Below are 19470 nucleotides of genomic sequence, written 5' to 3' on the forward strand. Positions count from 1 at the left end.
AGGGCTGTGCATGGGGGTCCCAGGGTGGGTTTTTGCAGAAAACCCCCTTTTTTGGAGGAGGGAGGTGGGGGGGTGGTGTTCTCCTTCCCCAGGCAGCATGGCGGGGGGGGGAAATGCCCCCCCACACACACACATTTTTTTGGCTGCAGAGCCCTAGGGGCAGGCGGGGAGCGGGACCGGTGCCAAGGGTGGCCAAGCAAAACTGGGGGGGGCCCTGGGGCCTCTCCCCACCCCGAAACCCGGCCGGGGGCAGCCGCTCCCGCTCCCCATGGGAAGGGCTGGGGCAGCGCAGAGGGAGGCAGACACCCGTGACCGCAGCCATTTTTATTGCAAATAATTATTTCTCTTAAATCAATATAAGAATAGACTCTGGAATCGGTTCAGTTCAGGGTCTCTCCAAGCGGTTCGAGTGCAAAAAACCGGTGCTGCAGGTCCATCACCGCGGGTATTAATTAATCCCTTGGAAGAAAAAAAAAAAAAAAAAAAAAAGAGGCAGTTTGTTTGTAAAACTCGGTCTCTCCGCAGTCCTCGAGTCACAGATGCCAAAATGCAAAACCAAAGCAGTCTCCAAATCTCCTCCCCGGGGCTCCTCGTCCCCGTCCCCACGGTCCAAGCACGGCTCCTCGGCACGGCTCCGGCGTGCTCCGGCCAGCGTCCCACCGGCCACGGCACGGCCACGGCTCCTCTCCTTCCCATGCCCACCGCTGCGCCCGGGCGGCTCCTTGCTCCTCTCCGGTTAAAAAGAAAAATAAGATTCGGTGGGTGTTCGGGTTTGTGGGTTGTTGGTTTTGTGGTTTGGTTTTTTTTTGTTGGTTTTTATTTTCTCCTTCTTTTTCCTGCCGTTTTATTATTTTTCCTCCTTCTCCTTCAGGAACAGAGGCGGGATGGGCCGGGCTCAGCGTTCCTGCAGACAGACGTACGGCACCCACTGGTTCCTGTCCCGGCTCTCGGTGCAATAACTGGCCACCTCCGCCAACCCTTGGCTTTTCCAGGCATCTTTGTGGGGGTTCTGGGGAGCAAAAACACGAGGGTTAGTGCCACCAGCGCCGTGACACGTGGCCCCGAGTCTGTGCCGTGTCCCGTCCCCCCCACCCCCCCCCCCGCCACCCTTGGCGCGACGCCCGGGGTGAATCACGGGGCCGTGGCCGTGCATCACCGTCCCACTCACCGTGACTAAGAGGCAGTGGAGGTCGCGGGGCTCGGCGCCGGGCTCGGGCTCGCCCAGGATGGTGGCCAAGCGCTGCATGCCCGAGACGCGCAGGATGTGGATGTCGTTGTCACAGCAAAAAGCCTGGATGAGGGTGAAGTGGATCTGCAGGGCGATGTCACCTTCGTCCTCCTCGTCGGTGGCCAGCACGCACAGCACCACGCTGTCGGGGTCCCTGTGGGCGCACGTGGCATTAGTGGGGGGGGGGGAAAACACACACAACGCCAGCCCTGAATGGTGCAACTCCCCCCCCCACCCCCAGCACTGTCACCCCGTGTCACCACGGCTTGCAGGGGAGAAATGGGGGACATCCCCCGCTCCCCCCAGCACTGCAGCTCCCCCCCCCCCCGCACAAACCCTTTGCAAAGGGCCAGCCCTGAGCGAACTCCGGTGCTGGGCGACCCCCCCCCCCCCCCCCACCATGCAAAGTGCACTGGTGCTGCCGGACCCCCGTCCCCTTGCAGCCCCCCCTGCGTTCCCCGGATATACACCCTCCATCTCCACTTGCACCAGCCCTGCACCACCCCCCCCGACTCCCCCCACGCCTGCACTCCCCCCGCCCCGGGATACTCACACATTCATCAGTTTGGCGGACTCGTAGACCCCCACCGTCAGCCGGTCCTGCCGCTGCGCCGCCACCAGCACCCGCTCCACCGCCTCGCTCACCGCCTGCATCCTGGGGACAGCGACAAGGGACCCGGTGAGCGGCGACGGCGACAACAACAACAGACACCCCCCCCCCCCGGACCCCCCTCTCAGCACCGGCTCCGCCGCACTTACTTGCTGCTATCGCAGGGGACCAGCTCCTCCAAGGTCATGGTGCGATTGTAATCCGGGTGCGGCAAGGGAAAGGGAAGGCAAATCCCAAAAGCGATAATCCCGAGAGTGGTCGCGGCGCTGTCGCGACTCTCCGTCCGCTCCGCTCGCCGCTGCAGCGCGATCGCTTCTCAGCCGCCGCCGCGCCCGGCGCCGCTTTTTATAGGCTCCCGCCGCGGGGCGGGGCGTCGCGCGGCGCCCCCGCTTCGCCCATTGGCTGGTCCGGCACAAGGCGGCGGGCGGGCGCCGCGGGGATTGGCCGCCGCCGGCGGGTCCCACGTGGGGACGAGGCGGGGCGGGAGTTGGGGGGGGGGGGGGGGGGGACGCGTGGGGAAACCCCCGCCCAGAAACTGCCCCGGGGCCGCGCGGGAGGGGCCGAACCGGGGGCGGGTACCGGGGGGTCCGGGCACGGGGGGGGACTGTTCCTATACTGAGGGGTACGTCCAGGGACCGGGGGGGTCTGTCCGTGCACCGGGGGGGGTTCTGTCCGTGTACCGGGGGCTGCACCGAGGGGGGGGAATCCGTGCACCGGGGGGGAATCCGTGCACCGGGGGGGTTGTCCGGGCACAGGGGGGTCTGTCCGTACACCAAGGGGTACGTCCAAGGACCGCGGGGGGTCTGTCCGTGCACCTGGGGCTGCACCGGGGAGGAGTCTGTCCGTGCACCGGGGGGGGAATCCGTGCACCGGGGGAGGGGGCTCTGTGCACTGGGGCTGAACCGGGAGGGGCACCGGGTGGGTGGTCCGGTCACGGGGGGGTCTGTCCGTACACCGAAGGGTCGGTCGAAGGACCGGGGGGATCTGTCCGTGCACCGGGGGCTGCACCGGGGGGGGTGTCCGTGCACCGCGGGGGGGTGTCCGTGCACGGGGGGAATCCGTGCACCGGGGAATGTACCGGGGGGTTGTCCGTGCACCGCCGGGGGGGGGGACGGCGCACTGAAGGGGTCGGTCCAATGACCGGGGGATGTGTCCGTGCACCAGAGGCTGCACCGAGGGGGGCGTCAGTCCATGTACCCGGGGGGGATCCGTGCACCAGGAGGGGTCCGCGCACCGAGGGCTGCACCGGGGGGGTCTGTGCACCGGGGGGTCGGTGCAAGGACCGGGGTATCTGCCTGTGCACCGGGGGTCGCACGGTGGGCTGCACGGGGGGTTCTGTCCTTGCACGGGGGGGGTCTGTCCGTGCACCGAGGGGACGCAATTTGCGCAGGGGGGCGCGGAGGACGCTCGCTCCGTGCACCGGGACTTGTAACGGGGAGGGTGGTGTCGGTGCGCTCGAAGCCGGGGGACCGGGGACACGGGGGGCGACCCTCGTGCAGCGGGGCGGGGGCGGGCGGCCGGTGCTCCGGGGCTGGGGCGGGCGGCGGCTGCCACCTGCCGGGGACGGGCGGCCCGGGCTTCCCCCGCCCCCGCACGCCCGGGGTGCTGCCGGTGCTCCCGCCGCCCCCCACGGTGCTGCCGGCTCCCCCACCCCCAGGGCTTTGCGCCTTGTGTCCCCCCTCGGCCCCCACTGCACCACCGTGTCCGCGTCCCCCCGCCGCCGAGCACCGCCGCAGCTCGTTGCACCGGTGGCCCAGCTGCCCGGTTCGCGCCCCGCCCGGCCAGCAGGGGGAGCGAGAGGCGGCGGCGGCGCTCTGCCCGCCCGCTCGCTGCCCCGCGCGCAATGCCCTCTGGGAAATGTAGTCGCATCTCGCCCCGCCCCGCCCGCGCCGCGGGGGGCGGGGACTACATTACCCACAGGGCGCCGCGCGGGGGAAGTGGGCGGGGTCGGGGAGGAGTGGGCGGGGCGCGGGGCCACGTGCGGGCGCGGGGGTGGTGCCGCCCGCGCCGGGCAATGGCCGAGAGCGCCCCGGAGCCGCGGGTGGGCACCGGGACGGGACCGGGACGCGAGTGGGCTGGGGGAGCCGGGGCTGAGCTAGGGCAGGACCAGTGGGCGGCGGGACCGGGACAGGAGCGGGCCGGGGGCGACCGGAGCGGGGCCGGGGCGGCAGGAAGAGGACTGGGACCGAGACCGGAGTGGGGCTGGGGACGGGGACGGGGACGGGGACCGGGAACGGGAGCGGGACCGGGACCGGAGCGGGCCGGGCGTGATGGGACTGGGACCGGGACCGGAGTGGGCTAGGGGCCACCAAACCGGGACCGCACCGGAGCTGGTGGCTACCGAACCGGGGCTGGGAACGTACTGGACTTGGGGGCGACCAGACCAGGGCTCAGGGCCACCAAACCGGGACCAGGCCGGGCTGGGGGCGACGACATTGGGGTCGGGGGCCACCAGACCGGGGTTGGGGGCCACCAAGCTGGGAGCGGAGTGGGCTGGGGGTGACGGGACCGGGGCTGGAGGGTCTGGGCTAGCCCGGCTCGGGGGGACCGGACCGGCGGCAGGAGGGGGTCTCCACGCCCTGCTCCAGCCAGAGGCCCGGGGTGCTCCACGGGTGCCCGTGTCCCCGTCCCGCCCCGTGACATCACCTTTGCCACTCGCAGGGTCCCAACGGCTCCGGCTCCGCCGCGGGGCCCCGCTCCCCCCTGCCCCGGGATGCTGCGGGCGATGGCTCAGACGGCGGCTCCGAGACCCCCACCTCGAGCGTGACCCCCACCGAGGAGGAGGAGGAGGAAGGCCACCAGGTGAGCAAGCAACATCCCCAAACCCCGTGGAATTTGGGGTCCACGCTGTCCCCCCCGTTCACCCCCCCGTGTCCCCGCAGTGGCGGGTGGGCGATGCGTGTCGCACCGCCTGGCCCGGGGACGGGCGGCTCTACCCGGCCCGGCTGCGGGCGCTGGACCCCGGCACCGGCACCTGCCTGGTGCAGTTTGACGGCTACGGCGACACCGAGGAGCGGGCGCTGGCCGATCTCCTGCCCCCCGACCCCGCGACCTGGGGGGCGAGCGACACCCTGGGGGGCGAGGGGCCCCCCTCATCGTGGGAGCCACCCCCAGGCGCGAGGAGGAGGAAGGGTGAGCAACCACCCAGCTCCCCCCAACCCCCTGAGGTGAGTGCCCACTATCCCCCCCCCAGATTTGAGGCACCCTATGCCCCCCCTCCACCCCGGTCTCTCCCTAAGGGGCTGTGGGTGCTGCTGGCAGGTGATGCCCCCACCGTGGCCCCCGGCCCTGCTGCGCGCCATGCGGGAGGAAGAGGAGGAGGAGGAGGCCTTGGCCGCGATGCTGATGGCCTGGTACATGAGTGGGTACCACACCGGCTTCTATGTGGTACGGAGGGGTCAATGGGGGGGGGGGGCGGGGAGGAGAGGGTCCCCCCTATGACCTCCTATCCCTCTGTACCCCAGGGCCTCCGGGAAGGCCGGGGGGAGGCTGCCGAGCCCCCCCCGAGGCCGGGCCGCAGGCAGAAGAAGCCCCCGCGCAGTTAGGAGGGCAGGTGGGTTTGGGGGTGCTCTGGGGCTGGATCCCCCTCCCTGTGCTCCCCGGTGGGGCCCTGCTCTCACATCACCACCCTGCTGGGGGGGAGGAGAAACGGGGGGACCTGGGTGGGCTGCGGGAGAGGGGGAGACCCCACAGGGATGCTATGGGGCTGGGGGATCCCTTGGGGACACAAGGGGACGTGGGAGGGTTGTGGGACATGAAGGGACCCCACAAGGATGCTGCGGGGCTGGGAGATCCCCCAGGGACATGGGGGGACCTGGGAGGGTTGTGGGACATGAGGGGACCCTGCAGGGACGCTGCGGGGCTGGGTGACCCCCCAGGGACACGGGGGGACCTGGGAGGGTTGTGGAACATGAAGGGACCCCACAAGGATTCTGTGAGGCTAGGGGACCCCCTGGGGACACGGGGGGACCCCCACAAGGATGCTGGGGGGATGCTGGGGGGCTGGGGTACCCCATGGGGACACAGGGGGATCTGGCAGGGCTGTGGGACATGAAGGGGCCCCCACAGGGATGCTGGGGGACCCCATGGGGGGCCCTGGTGTGGCTGTGGGACATGGGGACAGGGGTCTGGGATACCCTGTTGCCCCTTCCCCACCCCTCACCCCTGTCCGCTGCCCTCCAGCTGGATCCGCCCCCCCCGCGCCCCACCGGAGGGGCAGCCGTGGGGCAGCACCGTGTTCCTGCTCTCCCCTGGCTTGCGGAGGGTCCCCCCCGGGGGTCCTGGCTGCAAGGATGGGGGGAGCAGCCCTCCTCCACCCCGGCCGGCTCTGCATCAGAGCCCTGGCTGGGATGGAGGGCTGCAGCACCCCCTTTTTTTCCCCCCTTTCTGTTCCCCCCCCCCTTTGGAATAAAGCTGTTTGTGAGAGCCGTGTGCCGGCCTGTCTGCGCCCTCCCCGGAGGGACCCTCGGCAATGCCAGCGGCGAGCGGGACGCGCCGGGATGAGCCGCAGCCGTGTTGTTTGCTCAGGGAATTGGCAGAGTGGCCTCTGCCTCGCCGGGGGGGGTGGGGGGTGGGGGCTCAGCCCCGGGGGGGTACCCTCCGTGCCCGCCGCCTCTCGGGCTGCTCCGGCTGGACGTGGCGCTGACGTTGGTCCCGCCGGCTCGGGGCACGCGTGTCCCGGGGGACGCATCTCCCAGGGACGTGTCCCCTCCCCATCCAGCCTGGTGACAACGTCAAGGTTTGGGGACACACACGCACCCGCTGGGCGCCTGCCTGCGTCAGCGGGTGTTTGCCCAGGCCGGTGCCCCTCGGCGGCTGCAGGGGGGGGGTGGTGGATGTGGGGGGTATAAAGCCGGCTGAGCCGGGTGCGTCCCTGAGCATCCAGGGACGCATCCGGCACCGGGAGCATGGGAAGCGCTTGGCTCTGCTTGCTGTGCCTGGCCGGCTCCAGCCTGGTCCTGCCGGGCACCGCGGAGCTGGTACCGGGGCACCAGGCATCCGAGAGCCTGCCCGGGCAGAGCCGGGAGGAGACGGAGCTGGTAAGGGGCCGGGGGAACGATGCCAGTGGGGGACGGGGCCCCCAGACTGGGTGGGGGGGGATGTGGCTGTGGGGCACCTCGGGGTGCTCCCGCTCCCCCATTTTAGGGGCTGGTTCTGGCTGTGCCAGGGTGTCCCCAGGCTGTTGGGGAGGGGGGACATCGAGACCTTGCCAGTGTTTTTCTGCCGCTGCTCACGGGCGCCGAGGGGTCCCTCGCAGGGCACCGGGGACACCCCGGCATATGGGAATTTGCAGCTTTTACCTGTTTTTTCCCTCCCTGTCCTGCCCCGATGGGCTGCTCTGGCTCCGGTGCGGTGAGGGGAGATGCTGTGCTGGGTGGCGGTGGGTGTTGGGGAAGGGATGCGGGGCTGCACCCAGCGGGTGGGACGTACCCCGAGCCCCCCCCCCCAAGTCCTGCCACAGCCCCAATTCCCCTCCAGCAGGGACCAACCAGGCATAAGGAGCGGTGATGACACCCCAGGGTGCAACCTGTGGGGACGGGTGCTGCTCATGGGTGGGACAGGATCCGGCACCGGCATCCCAGGGGACTCGGGGTGATGCGGATCCAGAGCCCCTGGGCGTCCCGGGGGGCTCAGGGTGACAGCGTGCTGTCTGCGGCAGGTCGAGGCGCTGCAGGAGGTGCTGGAGAAACTGGGGAGCCGGGAGCTGCCGGCGGTGGAGAAAAGGCTGAGCTGGGTGCCATTGGTACGGCCGGGGCGGTGGGTGCTGGTTGCAGGGGTCCAGCCCCGGCGGGGGGAGCCGGGGTGGCCGAGCCCCGGGGCTGACGGTGGCCATCCCGCAGTGCGAGCCCGGGGAGCCGTGTGCGGTGCGGAAAGGGGCACGCATCGGGAAGCTCTGCAGCTGCCCCCGCGGCACCGCCTGCAACTTGTTCATCCTCAAGTGCTCCTGAGGGACCGGGGACATCGGGGACACTGGGGACGCTGCCACCCGCTGGGACGCTGCTGGCCCAGGCTGTGCCCTGTGCGGTGGAGGGGGAGCCGCGGGCCCCCAGCCCTCTCCCCGCACTGGAGGTGCCTGCACAGCACCCTGGGGTGCCCCAGCCCCTTGGGCTGTGGGTGTCCAGGGACACAATAAACCACTTGGATTCACGCCTGCCGCCTGCTCTTTTGGGGGGGGGTCTGGGGTGCCAGCACCCCTCTGCTGCCCGCCCCGGGCTGGGAGCGGGTTCTGGGGTGCTGGGTCCCATCCTGCTGTGGGTCTGTGTGGGGCATTCGGGGCTGGGGTGGGATGTGTGGCGGGGGAGCAGGAGGGGGGTCGCTGCCAGGGTGGGCTGGGGGCTGCGAGCTGGGCCTCGTGGGGGGTGGCCTTACGGTCACGGCACCGGTTATTCCTGGCCTGCTGGTGGGTGGAGAAACAGTTTGGGAATGGAGGCCGAAGGCAGGGGGGCGTGAGGGGGTAACGCTGCCCAGCCCAGCCTCATCTTGCACCGTAGGGCATCGCCCAGGCACTGCACCGCACTGCACCGCACTGCACCGCCCCCGTGCTGCGCCCCGCTGCACCGTGCACCCCCCTGCACGACACAGTACCGCGCTGCACAGCCTCGCCCCTGCGCTGTGCTACCCCCGCACGGCACGGTGCCGCCCAGCCCCATCCGTGCACTGCACCCTGCTGCACTGCACGCCCCCGGCTCCGCATTGCGCTGCAGAGCCCCATCCCGGCATGGCACTGCACTGCCCCATCCCCACGCTGCCTCCCATCGCTGCCTCGCCCTGCAACGCCCACCCCCAGCTCCTCACTGGCCTGCGCACCCCTTGCGCTGCGCTGCACGCACTGCACTGCACTGCACTGCACTGCACACCTCCAGCTCTACAGTGCACTGCACTGCCCCATCCCCACGCTGCCTCCCATCGCTGCCTCGCCCTGCAACGCTCACCCCCTCCCCCAGCTCCTCACTGGCCTGCGCACCCCTTGCGCTGCATGCACCGCACTGCACCGCACTGCACGGCGCGGGCGGGCGGACCCCACCCAGCGCGGCCCCACCCTGCCATTGCCCCTTTAAGAGCTCCCCGCCCTCCCGCCGCTGCCTTTCCCCGCCGCCGTCCCCCATTGGCGGGCGGTGACATCAGTGGGCGGGGCTGAGCGGGGCTGGGCGGTGGTGACGTGCGCGGGGGGCGTGGCCCGGCGCGGCGCGGCGCGGGCGGGCGGGGGGCGGCCGAAGATGGCGGCGGCTCCGGCGGCTCCGGTTCCTCCTGCCGGCCCCGCCGCGGGGCCGCGCCGCTACTCGCTGCTGGCCATCGTGGGCGGCGGCTGCCACCGGCCAGGCCTGCTGGCCGCCGCGCTGCAGCAGCTGGAGCGAGGTGAGCCCGGGGCGGCGGTGGCCGCCGTGGGCCCGGCGCTGCCCCCGGGGCGGGCCCGTGGGCCCGGCCCTCCCCCGCGCATCGTGCACCGGGCTCTGCTCCCCCCACCCCCCCACCTCCATCCCCCCACCGGATCCGCTGCCCCGGGGTCTGATCCTCTCCCCGGGGTCTATTCCCCCCCTCCCCGGGCCCTCCCGGTCCGCCCCCTCCTGCCTCGGGTCTCCATGATCTGGACCCCCCCAGGCTCTGCGCCCCCTCCTGACCCCCAGCATCTGCCCCCCGGCCCAGGGTCTCCAGGATCTGCCCCTCCCCTCCCGCTCCAGACCCCCAAGGATCTGTCCCCTCCCCGGGCCCCCAGGGTCTGCCTCCCCTAAACCCCCAGGGTCTGCCCCCCCCCTCCCGCCCCAGGCTCCTCAGGATCTGCCCCCCCCCCCCCCCCCCCGAGCCCCAGGGTCTGCCCCTTGTCCTGACCCAGACCCCCAAGGATCTGCCCCCCCCAGGCTCCCCAGCATCTGCCCTTTCTTCTGCCCCGGGGTCCCCAAGATCTGCCCCCACCAAGCCCCCAGGATCTGCCCCCTCTGAACCCCCAGGATGTGTCCCCTCTCCTGCCCCAGACCCTCAGAATTTGCGCCCCCCGCCCCCCAAGTGCTGATCCCCCTTCTTGTCCCTGCGACCCGCCCCTCCCGACCCTGGGGATCTGCCCCCCCCCTCCCCCTGGGGTCTGTCCCCAGGCTCTGGGGCTGCGGGTGGACCCCTGTGACCTGTCCCCTCTCCTTGTCACCACCTGGGACCTTGCCCCGTGCAGCTGCGGGGGGCAAATGCTGGGCTGGGGGGGGGATGCTGGGCTGAGCCTGGCGGGGGGGGGCCGTGCTGCAGAGACCCCCCCTTCAGCCCCATCTCCCGGCCCTCCCTGAGCTGTGGCCAGAGCTCGGGGGGGGTGGTGGTGGTGTCTCAGCCCATGGCACCACCCCTGCAGGGAACAGGTCCCCCAAATCATGACGGGGGGGGGGACACACATGTATTGCCAGGACTCCCCTGTGTCGTCCCCCCCGCACCCCGTGGGACTGAACCCTGCTGACTCCAAGCAGCGAAATCACCCCAAAAACGGCCCCAGCCCTCGCCCGGTGCCTTGTGCAAAAATTTGTGCAAAATTTGTGCAACCCCCCCCGCCGCAGCCGCCCTGCGCCGAGGCCCGGCCGGGTTACGCCATCGCCCGCCGTTTTGCCGGGCCGTTAGCCGCCAGCGGTTGTGGCCACGCCGGTTGGCCGCCATGGTGTGTTGGGGAGCTGGTAGCCCCCCACGAATCCCCCTTTGCGAGGTCCCGGAGGGGTCGTGTGGGTCTTTTGGGGCTGCGCCCTGGCGTTCCTCACCCCGCTCCGGGAGCACCCACACCGGTGCCGGCGGTAGCGCCGCGTGCGCCGAATCCTCCGGCACCGTTAATTCTTTTAATTAGCGCCTTTTGAAGAGGTGCCGGCAAGGTGCGCCCGTCGCCCGGGGCGCCGGGGTTTTTTTGGGTTGGCAGAGCCGGTGCCGCCGTGAGTCACCGGCGCAAGGTGCTTTTGCCCGCCGGGCAACCGCTGGGTGCGTCGGCCACGTGCCGGGGTCGGGGGCCGGCTGGGCTTGGGGACCCACCAGGGTGTCCCCAAAGCCACCGTGGCGTGGCCATGTCTTGGGGGGGGGACGGGGACGGGACAGTCCCCACCCTGCTGCTTCTCGCATAAACCGTATGGGTGCTGCGGTGTGGGGACACGATGCCGGTGGGTGCTAACGGGGCTGAATTCCCCCCCTCCTATTTTTTGGTGTCGTGTCTCCCCCCCCCCCCCCCCCCAAAAAAAAAGGAATCCGCTCTTGGGACATCGATCTCTCCTCCTGCAACCTGGACGAGCAGCTGAAGCTCTTCGTGTCCCGTCACTCGGCCACTTTCTCCAGCATCGTGAAAGGTAAAAAAAGGGGGGGACAACCCCCCCTAATCCAGCCCCCGGCTGTTTTGGGAACAGTCTTTGCTTTGTGGGCCCCCCCCACCCCGGCGCCGTCCACGGCTAAGCCCCGTGTTCCCCCACGTGAGAAACCGCTTCCTTGGCCCATTCCCGGGGCGGGATGCGATTTCCCACAAAAAGAAGGGAAAGGAAAAGATGGAGCCCGGAATACCGGAGCCCTTCCGGTGTCTCTGTCCCCACCGTGTCCCCTTGTCACACCGGTGGGTCACCCCCTGGCAGCGGAGGGGGGGCTGTTGGAGGTGGTCGGGTCTCCAGTGGGTGCCTGCATGCCCAGGAAGGGGGGGTGCAGCCCTGAGACACCCCCCCCCAGGAGCACCCAGGGCTTGCTGCGGTGCTTGGGGGGGTGCAGAAGGGACTCCCCTTCTCCCGTCCCCCCCACCTTCAGGCTGTCCCCCCGCCTTCTCCTCCCCTCCCTGCGGCAGGAAGGACATGGGAAACGTGTCCTTTGGCTCGGCGGATCCGCTGGCCCCCGCGGTGTCCGGGAGCGGGACGGTGACTGTCCCTTTTCCATGGGGGAAGTGGGCAGGCGCTGGCCCTGCCGCCGTGTGTCCCATCCCATCCCATCCCATCCCCACGGGACAAGGCCAGACTGGGATGCAGGCCCAGTATTTTGGGGAGGGTGGGTGCCAGCCCTGGCTCCCCGCAGGTCAGCGGACCCTCCACCACCGGGGAGACGTGCTGGAGACCCTGGTGCTGCTCAACCCTTCCGACAAGTCCCTGTGCGATGAGGTGAGCCCGGGGGCCGTGGCCCCTTCGGAGCCGCTGGCAGCGGGTGGGGGCTGCCGCTGGATGGAGCCCGGTGGCGTCCTCACGTCCCCTCCGTCCTCGTGTCCCCTCCGTCCTCAGCTGCGGAACCTCATCACGGACGTGTCGCAGCACAAGCTGCTGGTGTTCGCGGGGCCCTGCGTGGAGGAGACGGGGGAGCTGATGCTGCAGACGGGCTGCTTCTCCCTGCGGGATTTCATCCAGATCTTCACGGACAAAGAGGTGCGGTGCCCCGGGGAACGGAGGGGACCCCCGGGGAGGAGCTGCCTGCTCCTCCCGGTGCGCGGGGCTGGCTGGGGGAGGGGGGGGGGCTGTGGGCCGGTGCTGCCGGAGCGACTGTCTGCTCACGTTCTCCGGCGTCTCGGGGGGGAGCCGGGCATGGCGGGAGGCTGGCCCAGCCGTCTGCTCTGCAGGCAGCCGTGCCGACATGTCCCTCCCGCCGCAGGGCTGGAGGGAGGCCATCCTGGCAGCTGGGGGTGGCTGTGAATGGGGGACTGGCCCCCCCCAGCCATCGTGTCATCGTGTCACCGGGTAGGGGGGGGCGGGATGGGGCTGCGGGAGCCCCCGGCGAAGGGGTGCCTGGTGCTTGTCGAGGGATGGGGGGCGCTGAGGCACCCCTGGGGCTGCCGCGTCTCCGGCCCTGGGTGCCCCCTCCCGCCTCAAGCGCTGGCTGTCCCCGTCTCCTGGCAGGTGGGGGAGATCCTGAGCTCCGCGGACCCCTCGGCCAAGGCCAGGCTGACCATCAGCTGCCCCGACTTTGGGGAGTGGAAGGACTCGGGTTTGGACCATCACAACCTCCAGGATTTCATCGAGCTGCGCTACAACCCCGGCTGCATCCTGCCCGAGATGGAGGGGCTGGAGGAGTTCATGGAGTACCTCTCGGAGTCGCTGGAGCCCCAGTCCCCCTTTGACCTCCTCGAGCCCCCCACCATGGTCGGCTTCCTCAAGCTCTCCAAGCCCTGCTGCTATATCTTCCCGGGCGGGAGAGGGGACTCAGCTTTCTTTGCCGTCAACGGTTTCAACGTCTTGGTGAACGGGGGCTCCAACCCCAAGTCGTCCTTCTGGAAGCTGGTCCGCCACCTGGATCGCATCGACTCCATCTTGGTGACACACGCGGGCACGGACAGCCTGCCCGGCGTCAACAGCCTGCTGCAGAGGAAGCTGGCTGAGCTGGAGGAGGATCCGTCCCAGAGCTCGCAGGGCAACAGGGACTGGGCGAAGAACCTTATCTCCCCGGAGCTGGGTGTCGTCTTCCTCAACGTCTCCGAGAAGCTGAAGGACATCGAGGGTAACTCCCGGGTTCTGAAGAGCTGCGACGAGGCTGCCCTCACCCTGCACTACCTGGAGAAGTTGGGCATCCGTCCCAACCCGCTGGCCCGGGATAGCGGACCCCGCGCAGAGCCCACCGTCCTCTTCCAGAAGATGGGAGTGGGCCGGTTGGACATGTACATCCTGAACCCCGTGAAGGGCACCAAGGAGCTGGAGTTTCTCCTGCAGCAATGGTCGGGCAACAGCTACCCCAAGGAGCAGGACCTGCCCCTGCAGTGCCTGACCTCCATCTGCGCCCTGCTCGTCTGGCACCCTGTCAGCCCCTCCGAGAAGATCATCCGGGTCCTCTTCCCCGGCTGCACCCCCCAGGGCCGCATCCTGGAGGGGTTGGAGAAGGTGAAGCACCTGGAGTTCCTCAAGCATCCTGTGGTCACCAAGAATGACTTGAAGGGGCCGTCAGTGCCCCAACCCGAGAAGCCGCTCAAGCAGAGGAGGGCGGAGAGCAAGGAGAGCCTGAAGTCAGGTTCCAAGCTCAGCTTGGTGGACACTGGGGCACCAGCACCGAAGGAGAAGGCTCCATCAAAAGTGGAGAGGAAGGAGGTGAAGGCAGGGACCAAGGAGAAGCCAAAACCCCTGGGGGAGACAGCCAGAGTGGGGTCGGAAGAAGAGAAAGCCAAGGATGCTCGGGCCAAGCTGGACTCTTCGGTGGAGAAGCTGAAGGTGGATGCAAAGCCGAAGCTGAGCAAGGAGAAGGTGGTGGCCAAGAAGGAGCCTGTCCCCCGGAAAGAGGAGAAGAAGCTGCTGAAGAAGGACGAGGGGGCCGAGGCCAAGGGGGAGGCCAAGAAGGAGGTGAAGGTGGTGAAGAAGGAGCTGAAGGCTGAGACACTGCGGAAGGACGCGAAGGAGAGCAAGGCTGAGGCCAAGGCTCCTGCCAAGACCCTGGCCCGGAAAACGCCGGTCCCGGAGGCCCGCAAACCCCTGGCCAAGGCCGGCAGCATCAAGAAAACCCCCCTCAAGAAGGAGCCGGAGAAGCCCAAGGCCAAAGCCCCCCGAGAGGCAGGGGGCAGGAAGGAGCCGGGAACGTCGGACGGCTCCAAGTCCTCCTCCCCTGAGGACATGCTGCCGGAGGCTGAGCGGGGCCGGGGGGCCGCCTCACCGGGGGCCAGCGGGAGGAGAAGGAAGGAGGAATCGACGGATGAGGGCATCACCACGGCCGAGAGCGAGCTGGAGCCCTCGCCGCTGGAGAACGGCGGGGCTGGGGCGGCGGGGGACTCATCCTGCCTGGAGAACGGCCTGGAGGACCCCGACAGCCCCCAGCGTTTCCGCTACCTGGAGAGCAGCCCTTTGAGAGCCGTCTGTCCCCCCTCGCCCCTGGCCAAGACCCCCAAGAGCGACCGCAGCGTCAACTTCGACCTGACGCCCACCGGGATGCTCAACCACGGCCCCGAGGGCGGCGAGGACGCCTGCGGCAGCTCCGAGGAGAAGACCCTGGAGATGATGTCTCCGGCCAGCTCGGGACCGGCCAGCGCCGGGCACACTCCCTTCCACCAGTCACCGGTGGACGATGGCACAGAGGAGCCGGGTGCCGGCACCAACCGGCAGCCCAACCCCTGGCCACCGGCCGGGGGCAAAGCCTCGCAGGACGGCTCCAGCTCCTCGCAGGAGAAGCAGGCGGGCTGCCTCTCCCTCAGCCCCTTCAAGGATGACGTCCCCGATGTGTCCCCCACCATCACCACCCCCTCGCTGCCGGCCGAGGTGGGCTCCCCGCACTCCACCGAGGTGGACGAGTCGCTCTCCGTCTCCTTCGAGCAGGTGCTGCCACCCGTCAGCGAGTCCCCGCCGGAGGAAGGCAGGCGGTCCCGGGGGACCGGGGGGACGCCGGAGCCGGAGGCCACCAAGGGCGGGTTGTCGCTGCCGCTGCGGCCGTGCCACCACCCTCCGCGGGCTGACGGTGACGCGGTGCCACGGCATGGCCGCCGCTCCGACTCGCCCCATGACGTGGACCTCTGCTTGGTGTCGCCCTGCGAGTTCGAGCATCCCAAATCGGAGCGGTCGCCCTCGGCTGCCGCCAGCCCCCGGGAGCTGTCGGACAGTGACCCGTCGCAGGAGCTGGTGCAGCGCCAGGGCCGGCCCCGCCAGCCAGCAGGCGAGACCCCCCCGACCTCCGTCAGTGAGTCGCTGCCCACCCTCTCCGACTCCGACATCCCTCCGGCCACCGAGGACTGTCCCTCCATCCTGGCCGACGGGCTGGAATCGGACGAGGACTCGGAGCAACCCACCCGCGGCGTGGCCAGGGCCCGCGACCCGCTGCCGGCCCCCATGAAGGACCCCCACCCCATCCCCGCCCAGCCCGGCATCTGCATGGTGGACCCCGAGGCGCTGCCGGCCGAGCAGACCCGCGCCGGGAAGAAGGAACCCCCCGGCAAGGTGAAGAGGACCCCATCCCGCGTGGGCTCGGCGCCTACCACCGCAAGGGCCGAACCCCCCCGGCACCCCACCTTGGCCCCCAAGGCCAGGGGTCCCGCCAGCTCGGCCCGTGACGCAGGGGACAAGGCCAGGTTGTCCCTCGGGGACAAAAAGGGCCCTTCTGTCGGCGACACCCGCACCCCAGGGACCACCCGCAGCGCTGGAGCCCGGCCGCCGGTGGGAGCTGGCAGGGCGTCACCGGCAGGTACGGGGCTGGAGGGGGGGGGACGTGGGTGCTGCCAGCTTCGGTGTCCCCATACCGGAGCAGCTCGGAGGCACCGCCGGTGCCGTGCAATGGGGTGGGGGGGTTTGGGGACTGCTGCTCACAGCGCTGTACCCCTATCCAAGCAGGCACACGGGCTGCGGCCCCCCCCGGCCCCCCCATCTACGTGGACCTGGCGTATCTTCCCGGCTCCTGGAGCGCCCGGACGGTGGACGAGGAGTTTTTCCGGCGCGTGCGTTCCCTCTGCTACGTGGTCAGCGGCGACGACCACCTGAAGGAGGGCGTCCTGCGGTCCCTCCTCGACGCCCTGCTCGCCGGCAAGCACCAGTGGGGCACCGACATCCAGGTGAGCCCCCCTATCCCCGGGTACCCGGAGGGGTGGGATCGGCCCCCTCCCGGTGGTGGTGGTGGTGGTGGGGGGGGGTTGTCGCGGTGCGGTGACGCGGGGCGGTGGGTGTCTCTGCAGGTGACCTTGATCCCCACCTTCGACTCGCTGGTGATGCACGAGTGGTACCAGGAGACCCACGACCGGCAGCAGGAGCTGGGCATCACGGTGCTGGGTAGCAACAGCACGGTGGCCATGCAGGATGAGACCTTCCCCGCCTGCAAGGTGGAGTTCTGAGAGGGGGGGGGGCCACGGCGTGGGCTTCGTCCCCACCCTCCTCCTCCGTGAACCCTTCCCCCCTCTCCCTCCCTCCGCACCCGGTGACTCGGGGCTGCGCCAGCCCCCGGCTGCTGTGGCTCGGAGGGGAGAGAGACGGGGAGGGGGGGTCTGCTGGGGGGAGATGGGCTCGCCCCCCTCCACCAACACCACCCGGGACTGGCAGGGGCTCCCCGGGGACCCCCCCTGAGCCCCCAGCACCCACACGCCGCACCCTCACACGCTGCATGGTTCCCGCATGCCCACGCCGGAGCCGTGCACTCCTCACTCTGCACCCGCCGCCGTCCCGGGGTGGGGGGGTGAGGGACCAGCTGGGATCGGGGTGACCCTGCCTGTGAGGGGGGGCAGGATCCGTGTATGTGTGTGTGTCCCCCCCACCGATCCAGCAGCAGTGCTGAGCTGTTTCCCGGCGGGCAGCGAGCCCCGGCCGTGATCGATTTAACAGGGTAAATTTTGTTCTTTGCTGTTCCTACCCCCTCCCTGGACAAGCCACTACTGCCCCCCCCTCGGGTACCTGCAACCCCAGCCCACGGGGGGGGCCGAATCCCTTTCCTGGGGGGGGGGTGTCCCATCCCCGTGGGGTAGGGATTGGGGGCAGTGGCGGCTGCTCCTCCGGCACTACAGCCACAGGCTTCGTCCCTGGCACCGTGCCCCCCCCCCGCCCCCCGCCCCCGGCCGGACCCCGTGGCCGCCAAGAGCGGTTGTGTGTGTCCCCCCCCCGCCATCACGTGCAGCAGCTGCGGGGGGGGCGCTTTCCTCTCTGCCAGGCTGAGAGCTGGCAGCTCGCTGCACTGATGGCTCTTCCCTCCCCGGCAGCAGGGGCCGTGGGGCCTGACTGTGCACCCTTGCTGGGGGGGGACGACGACTGGAGAAAGCAGCCCCCCCTCCCGCCCCCCCCCCGCCCCATCCACCCCATAGCCCTTGAGTTGCCGGAAGGCTGTTAAGAAACCAAATGTCACGTGCAATTTTTAAGGGGTTTTTGTGAGCGGAGAGAGAGGGGGTCCGGGCTGGGAGGTGGAGGCGGGGGGGAGGTAGGATCTGCCCCCCTCCCCGCCCCCCCCCCCCCCCCAATCCCCCTGCTGGGGCAAACACTAACCCGTTTTGTAGGAGGTTCCTCGCTGGCTCTTTTTGTAATGACTTTTTAAGAAAAAAAGGAAAAAAAAAAAAGAAAGAAAACAAACAAACAAAAAAAAAAGTGAAAACCGAACAAACCAAACCTGGTCTGGCGGGAGGTTATTTATCTGTGCCCCCCCCCCGCCTCAGGCACCGTCTGGGGGCCGGGGAGGGGGGGCTTTTACTTTGGATTGTATCGTCCTACGTGTTTGGGGAGGGGGGACTGAATGTTTCATCTTTAGTGCTTTATATATTTTTTTCTTAGCTGGAAGCTGGTTTGAAGGTTGGCTGGGGGGTGTGTGTGGGGGGGTGTCTGACCCCCCCCCAACCTCCCCCTGGCCCCTGCCCGTGGACGCCGGCACGCTCCCTGTCTTGCACGCCACGTTCCCGTTTGGCAAATGTGTTGAAAATGAGCATTAAAGAGAGGATAGCTCCCGGCTGCTCTCTGCCTCCTGTGTTTGGGGTGGGGGGGAGAATCTGGGGGGGTCCCCAAGTCCTTACAGTGTCGGGGGGGGGTCGGGCTGGGTGCCACCATGGGGTCCTGGGATGCTGCAGGGCCGTTTGTGGGTGCTGGGGGGATGGGGGGGCTCGGTGGGGCTCAGCCCTGGGGTGCGTGGGGTGCTCTGGGGCTGCACCCTGCGGTGGGAGGGGGGCTGGGGGGGGGGGGACGGACATGGCATCGCTCGGGGTTGGGGGGGGGGGAAGGAGAGGGGCTGGGGGGGCGGCTGCGCTGCGGGGCTGGTGCATCAGCGCGGCTGAGGATGGATGCGGGGTTGCCATGACAACTGCATCCCCATCCCCGCCGCCCCCGGCCCGCAGAGGAGGGGGCCGCCGCGTTCTGCCCCCGCACGGTTGTTCACGGAGTGGGGAGGGGGGGGGACCCGGGGGGGGTGTTGGGGGGTGTTGGAGCCTCCTCGGTGCTGGTGGGGTGGGTGTCCCATGTCCCTGTGCCCCGGCTGCGGGGCTGAGCGCCCCCCCCCCCCGCGTGGTGAGCTGGAGCGTGGGAGGACCAGGGAGCTGAACCACCCCCCCCCCCCCGAAACCCCCACCAAGTCCCCCCCAGCCCCCCCACCCCTCCCCAAATCTCTCTGTCCCCAAAACCTCCCTGTCCCCAGGACCTTGCCAACGCCTTTGCTCCGGCGGGGAGGGGGGGGGGTGTCCACTCACCGGGGGGCCGGTTGTGACCCCCCAGTGCCGAGACTGGGGGGGCCGGGGGTGATCCCGGCGCTGCCGCTGTCACCGTCCCACCGGCCCCACCGCGGGACGAGGCGTTTTGCGGGCGCGGTGAGCGGCCCCCGGTGAGCTTTGGGCTGTGTGAGCCGAGGCGGGGGGGGGGGTCCGTGGCCGTGGGGAGGGGGCACCGGGGGCTTCTCCGGCATCGCTGCCCCGCCGGGGGTCACGGAGGAGCCGGGGAGCGGCGGTGCCGGCACCGTGGGGCCGGGATCGGGCTGCTCGCCCCGCCGCCCCCTCGGTCCCTAGCACCGTGTCTCCACCGGGGCCGGTGCGGTGGCACCGAAGGGTGGCGGGGGGGGGGGGGCTCAGCCTGGCGCAGCCGCACGGTCCCAGCGACGCGGGGGGGGCGCGTCGAGGGGACAAAAGGGAGCGGGACCGAACCGAAGCCGCTGCGTGACGCTCCGCCACCGGCCGTCTCAGCTCCGCCGCCGCTGGCTGTGACACCCCCGGGTCCCCCCATCTGAGGGGATGATTTTGGTTGACACCCCCCCCGCCACCTCCGCCGGGCATCCTCCGTGCCCGCTCCCCACCCCGCAGCTGCGCCGCGGC

The 19470-nt window shown here is 70.0% G+C and overlaps 4 protein-coding genes across 6 annotated transcripts; 3 read left to right on the forward strand and 1 right to left on the reverse strand.

Annotated features, from left to right (window-relative positions):
- Positions 1–309: 309 nt before the first annotated feature.
- GADD45B (growth arrest and DNA damage inducible beta) lies at positions 310–2154 on the reverse strand. Its single transcript, XM_074565890.1, has 4 exons — positions 1988–2154; positions 1782–1883; positions 1169–1382; positions 310–1009 (listed from the first exon to the last, which is right to left on the reverse strand). The coding sequence occupies exons 1-4, from the start codon at positions 2023–2025 to the stop codon at positions 896–898; spliced, it is 468 nt and encodes a 155-aa protein (XP_074421991.1). The 5' UTR covers positions 2026–2154; the 3' UTR covers positions 310–895.
- A 1413-nt stretch (positions 2155–3567) lies between these two features.
- Positions 3568–6269, forward strand: LOC141734167 (uncharacterized). 2 transcript variants are annotated; one of them, XM_074565545.1, is made up of 6 exons: positions 3568–3879; positions 4500–4640; positions 4721–5005; positions 5078–5191; positions 5303–5391; positions 6021–6269. In XM_074565545.1, the coding sequence occupies exons 1-5, from the start codon at positions 3682–3684 to the stop codon at positions 5381–5383; spliced, it is 819 nt and encodes a 272-aa protein (XP_074421646.1). In that variant the 5' UTR covers positions 3568–3681; the 3' UTR covers positions 5384–5391; positions 6021–6269. The 2 variants fall into 2 exon arrangements, with proteins under 2 accessions (XP_074421646.1, XP_074421645.1); XM_074565544.1 differs by having other exon boundaries at positions 3581–3879; positions 5100–5225.
- A 476-nt stretch (positions 6270–6745) lies between these two features.
- LOC141734211 (cocaine- and amphetamine-regulated transcript protein-like) lies at positions 6746–7794 on the forward strand. The gene is made up of 3 exons (XM_074565650.1): positions 6746–6877; positions 7498–7581; positions 7679–7794. The coding sequence occupies exons 1-3, from the start codon at positions 6746–6748 to the stop codon at positions 7784–7786; spliced, it is 324 nt and encodes a 107-aa protein (XP_074421751.1). The 3' UTR covers positions 7787–7794.
- Positions 7795–9023: 1229 nt separating this feature from the next.
- Positions 9024–18125, forward strand: MAP1S (microtubule associated protein 1S). Of its 2 annotated transcripts, none has more exons than XM_074565663.1 (7): positions 9024–9194; positions 11033–11134; positions 11838–11920; positions 12038–12178; positions 12647–15896; positions 16040–16260; positions 16381–18125. In XM_074565663.1, the coding sequence occupies exons 1-7, from the start codon at positions 9056–9058 to the stop codon at positions 16534–16536; spliced, it is 4092 nt and encodes a 1363-aa protein (XP_074421764.1). In that variant the 5' UTR covers positions 9024–9055; the 3' UTR covers positions 16537–18125. The 2 variants fall into 2 exon arrangements, with proteins under 2 accessions (XP_074421764.1, XP_074421765.1); XM_074565664.1 differs by having other exon boundaries at positions 16043–16260.
- The last annotated feature ends 1345 nt before the right edge of the window (positions 18126–19470 follow it).

Source organism: Larus michahellis, chromosome 23 (assembly GCF_964199755.1).
Source record: "Larus michahellis chromosome 23, bLarMic1.1, whole genome shotgun sequence".
Lineage (NCBI taxonomy): Eukaryota > Metazoa > Chordata > Aves > Charadriiformes > Laridae > Larus > Larus michahellis.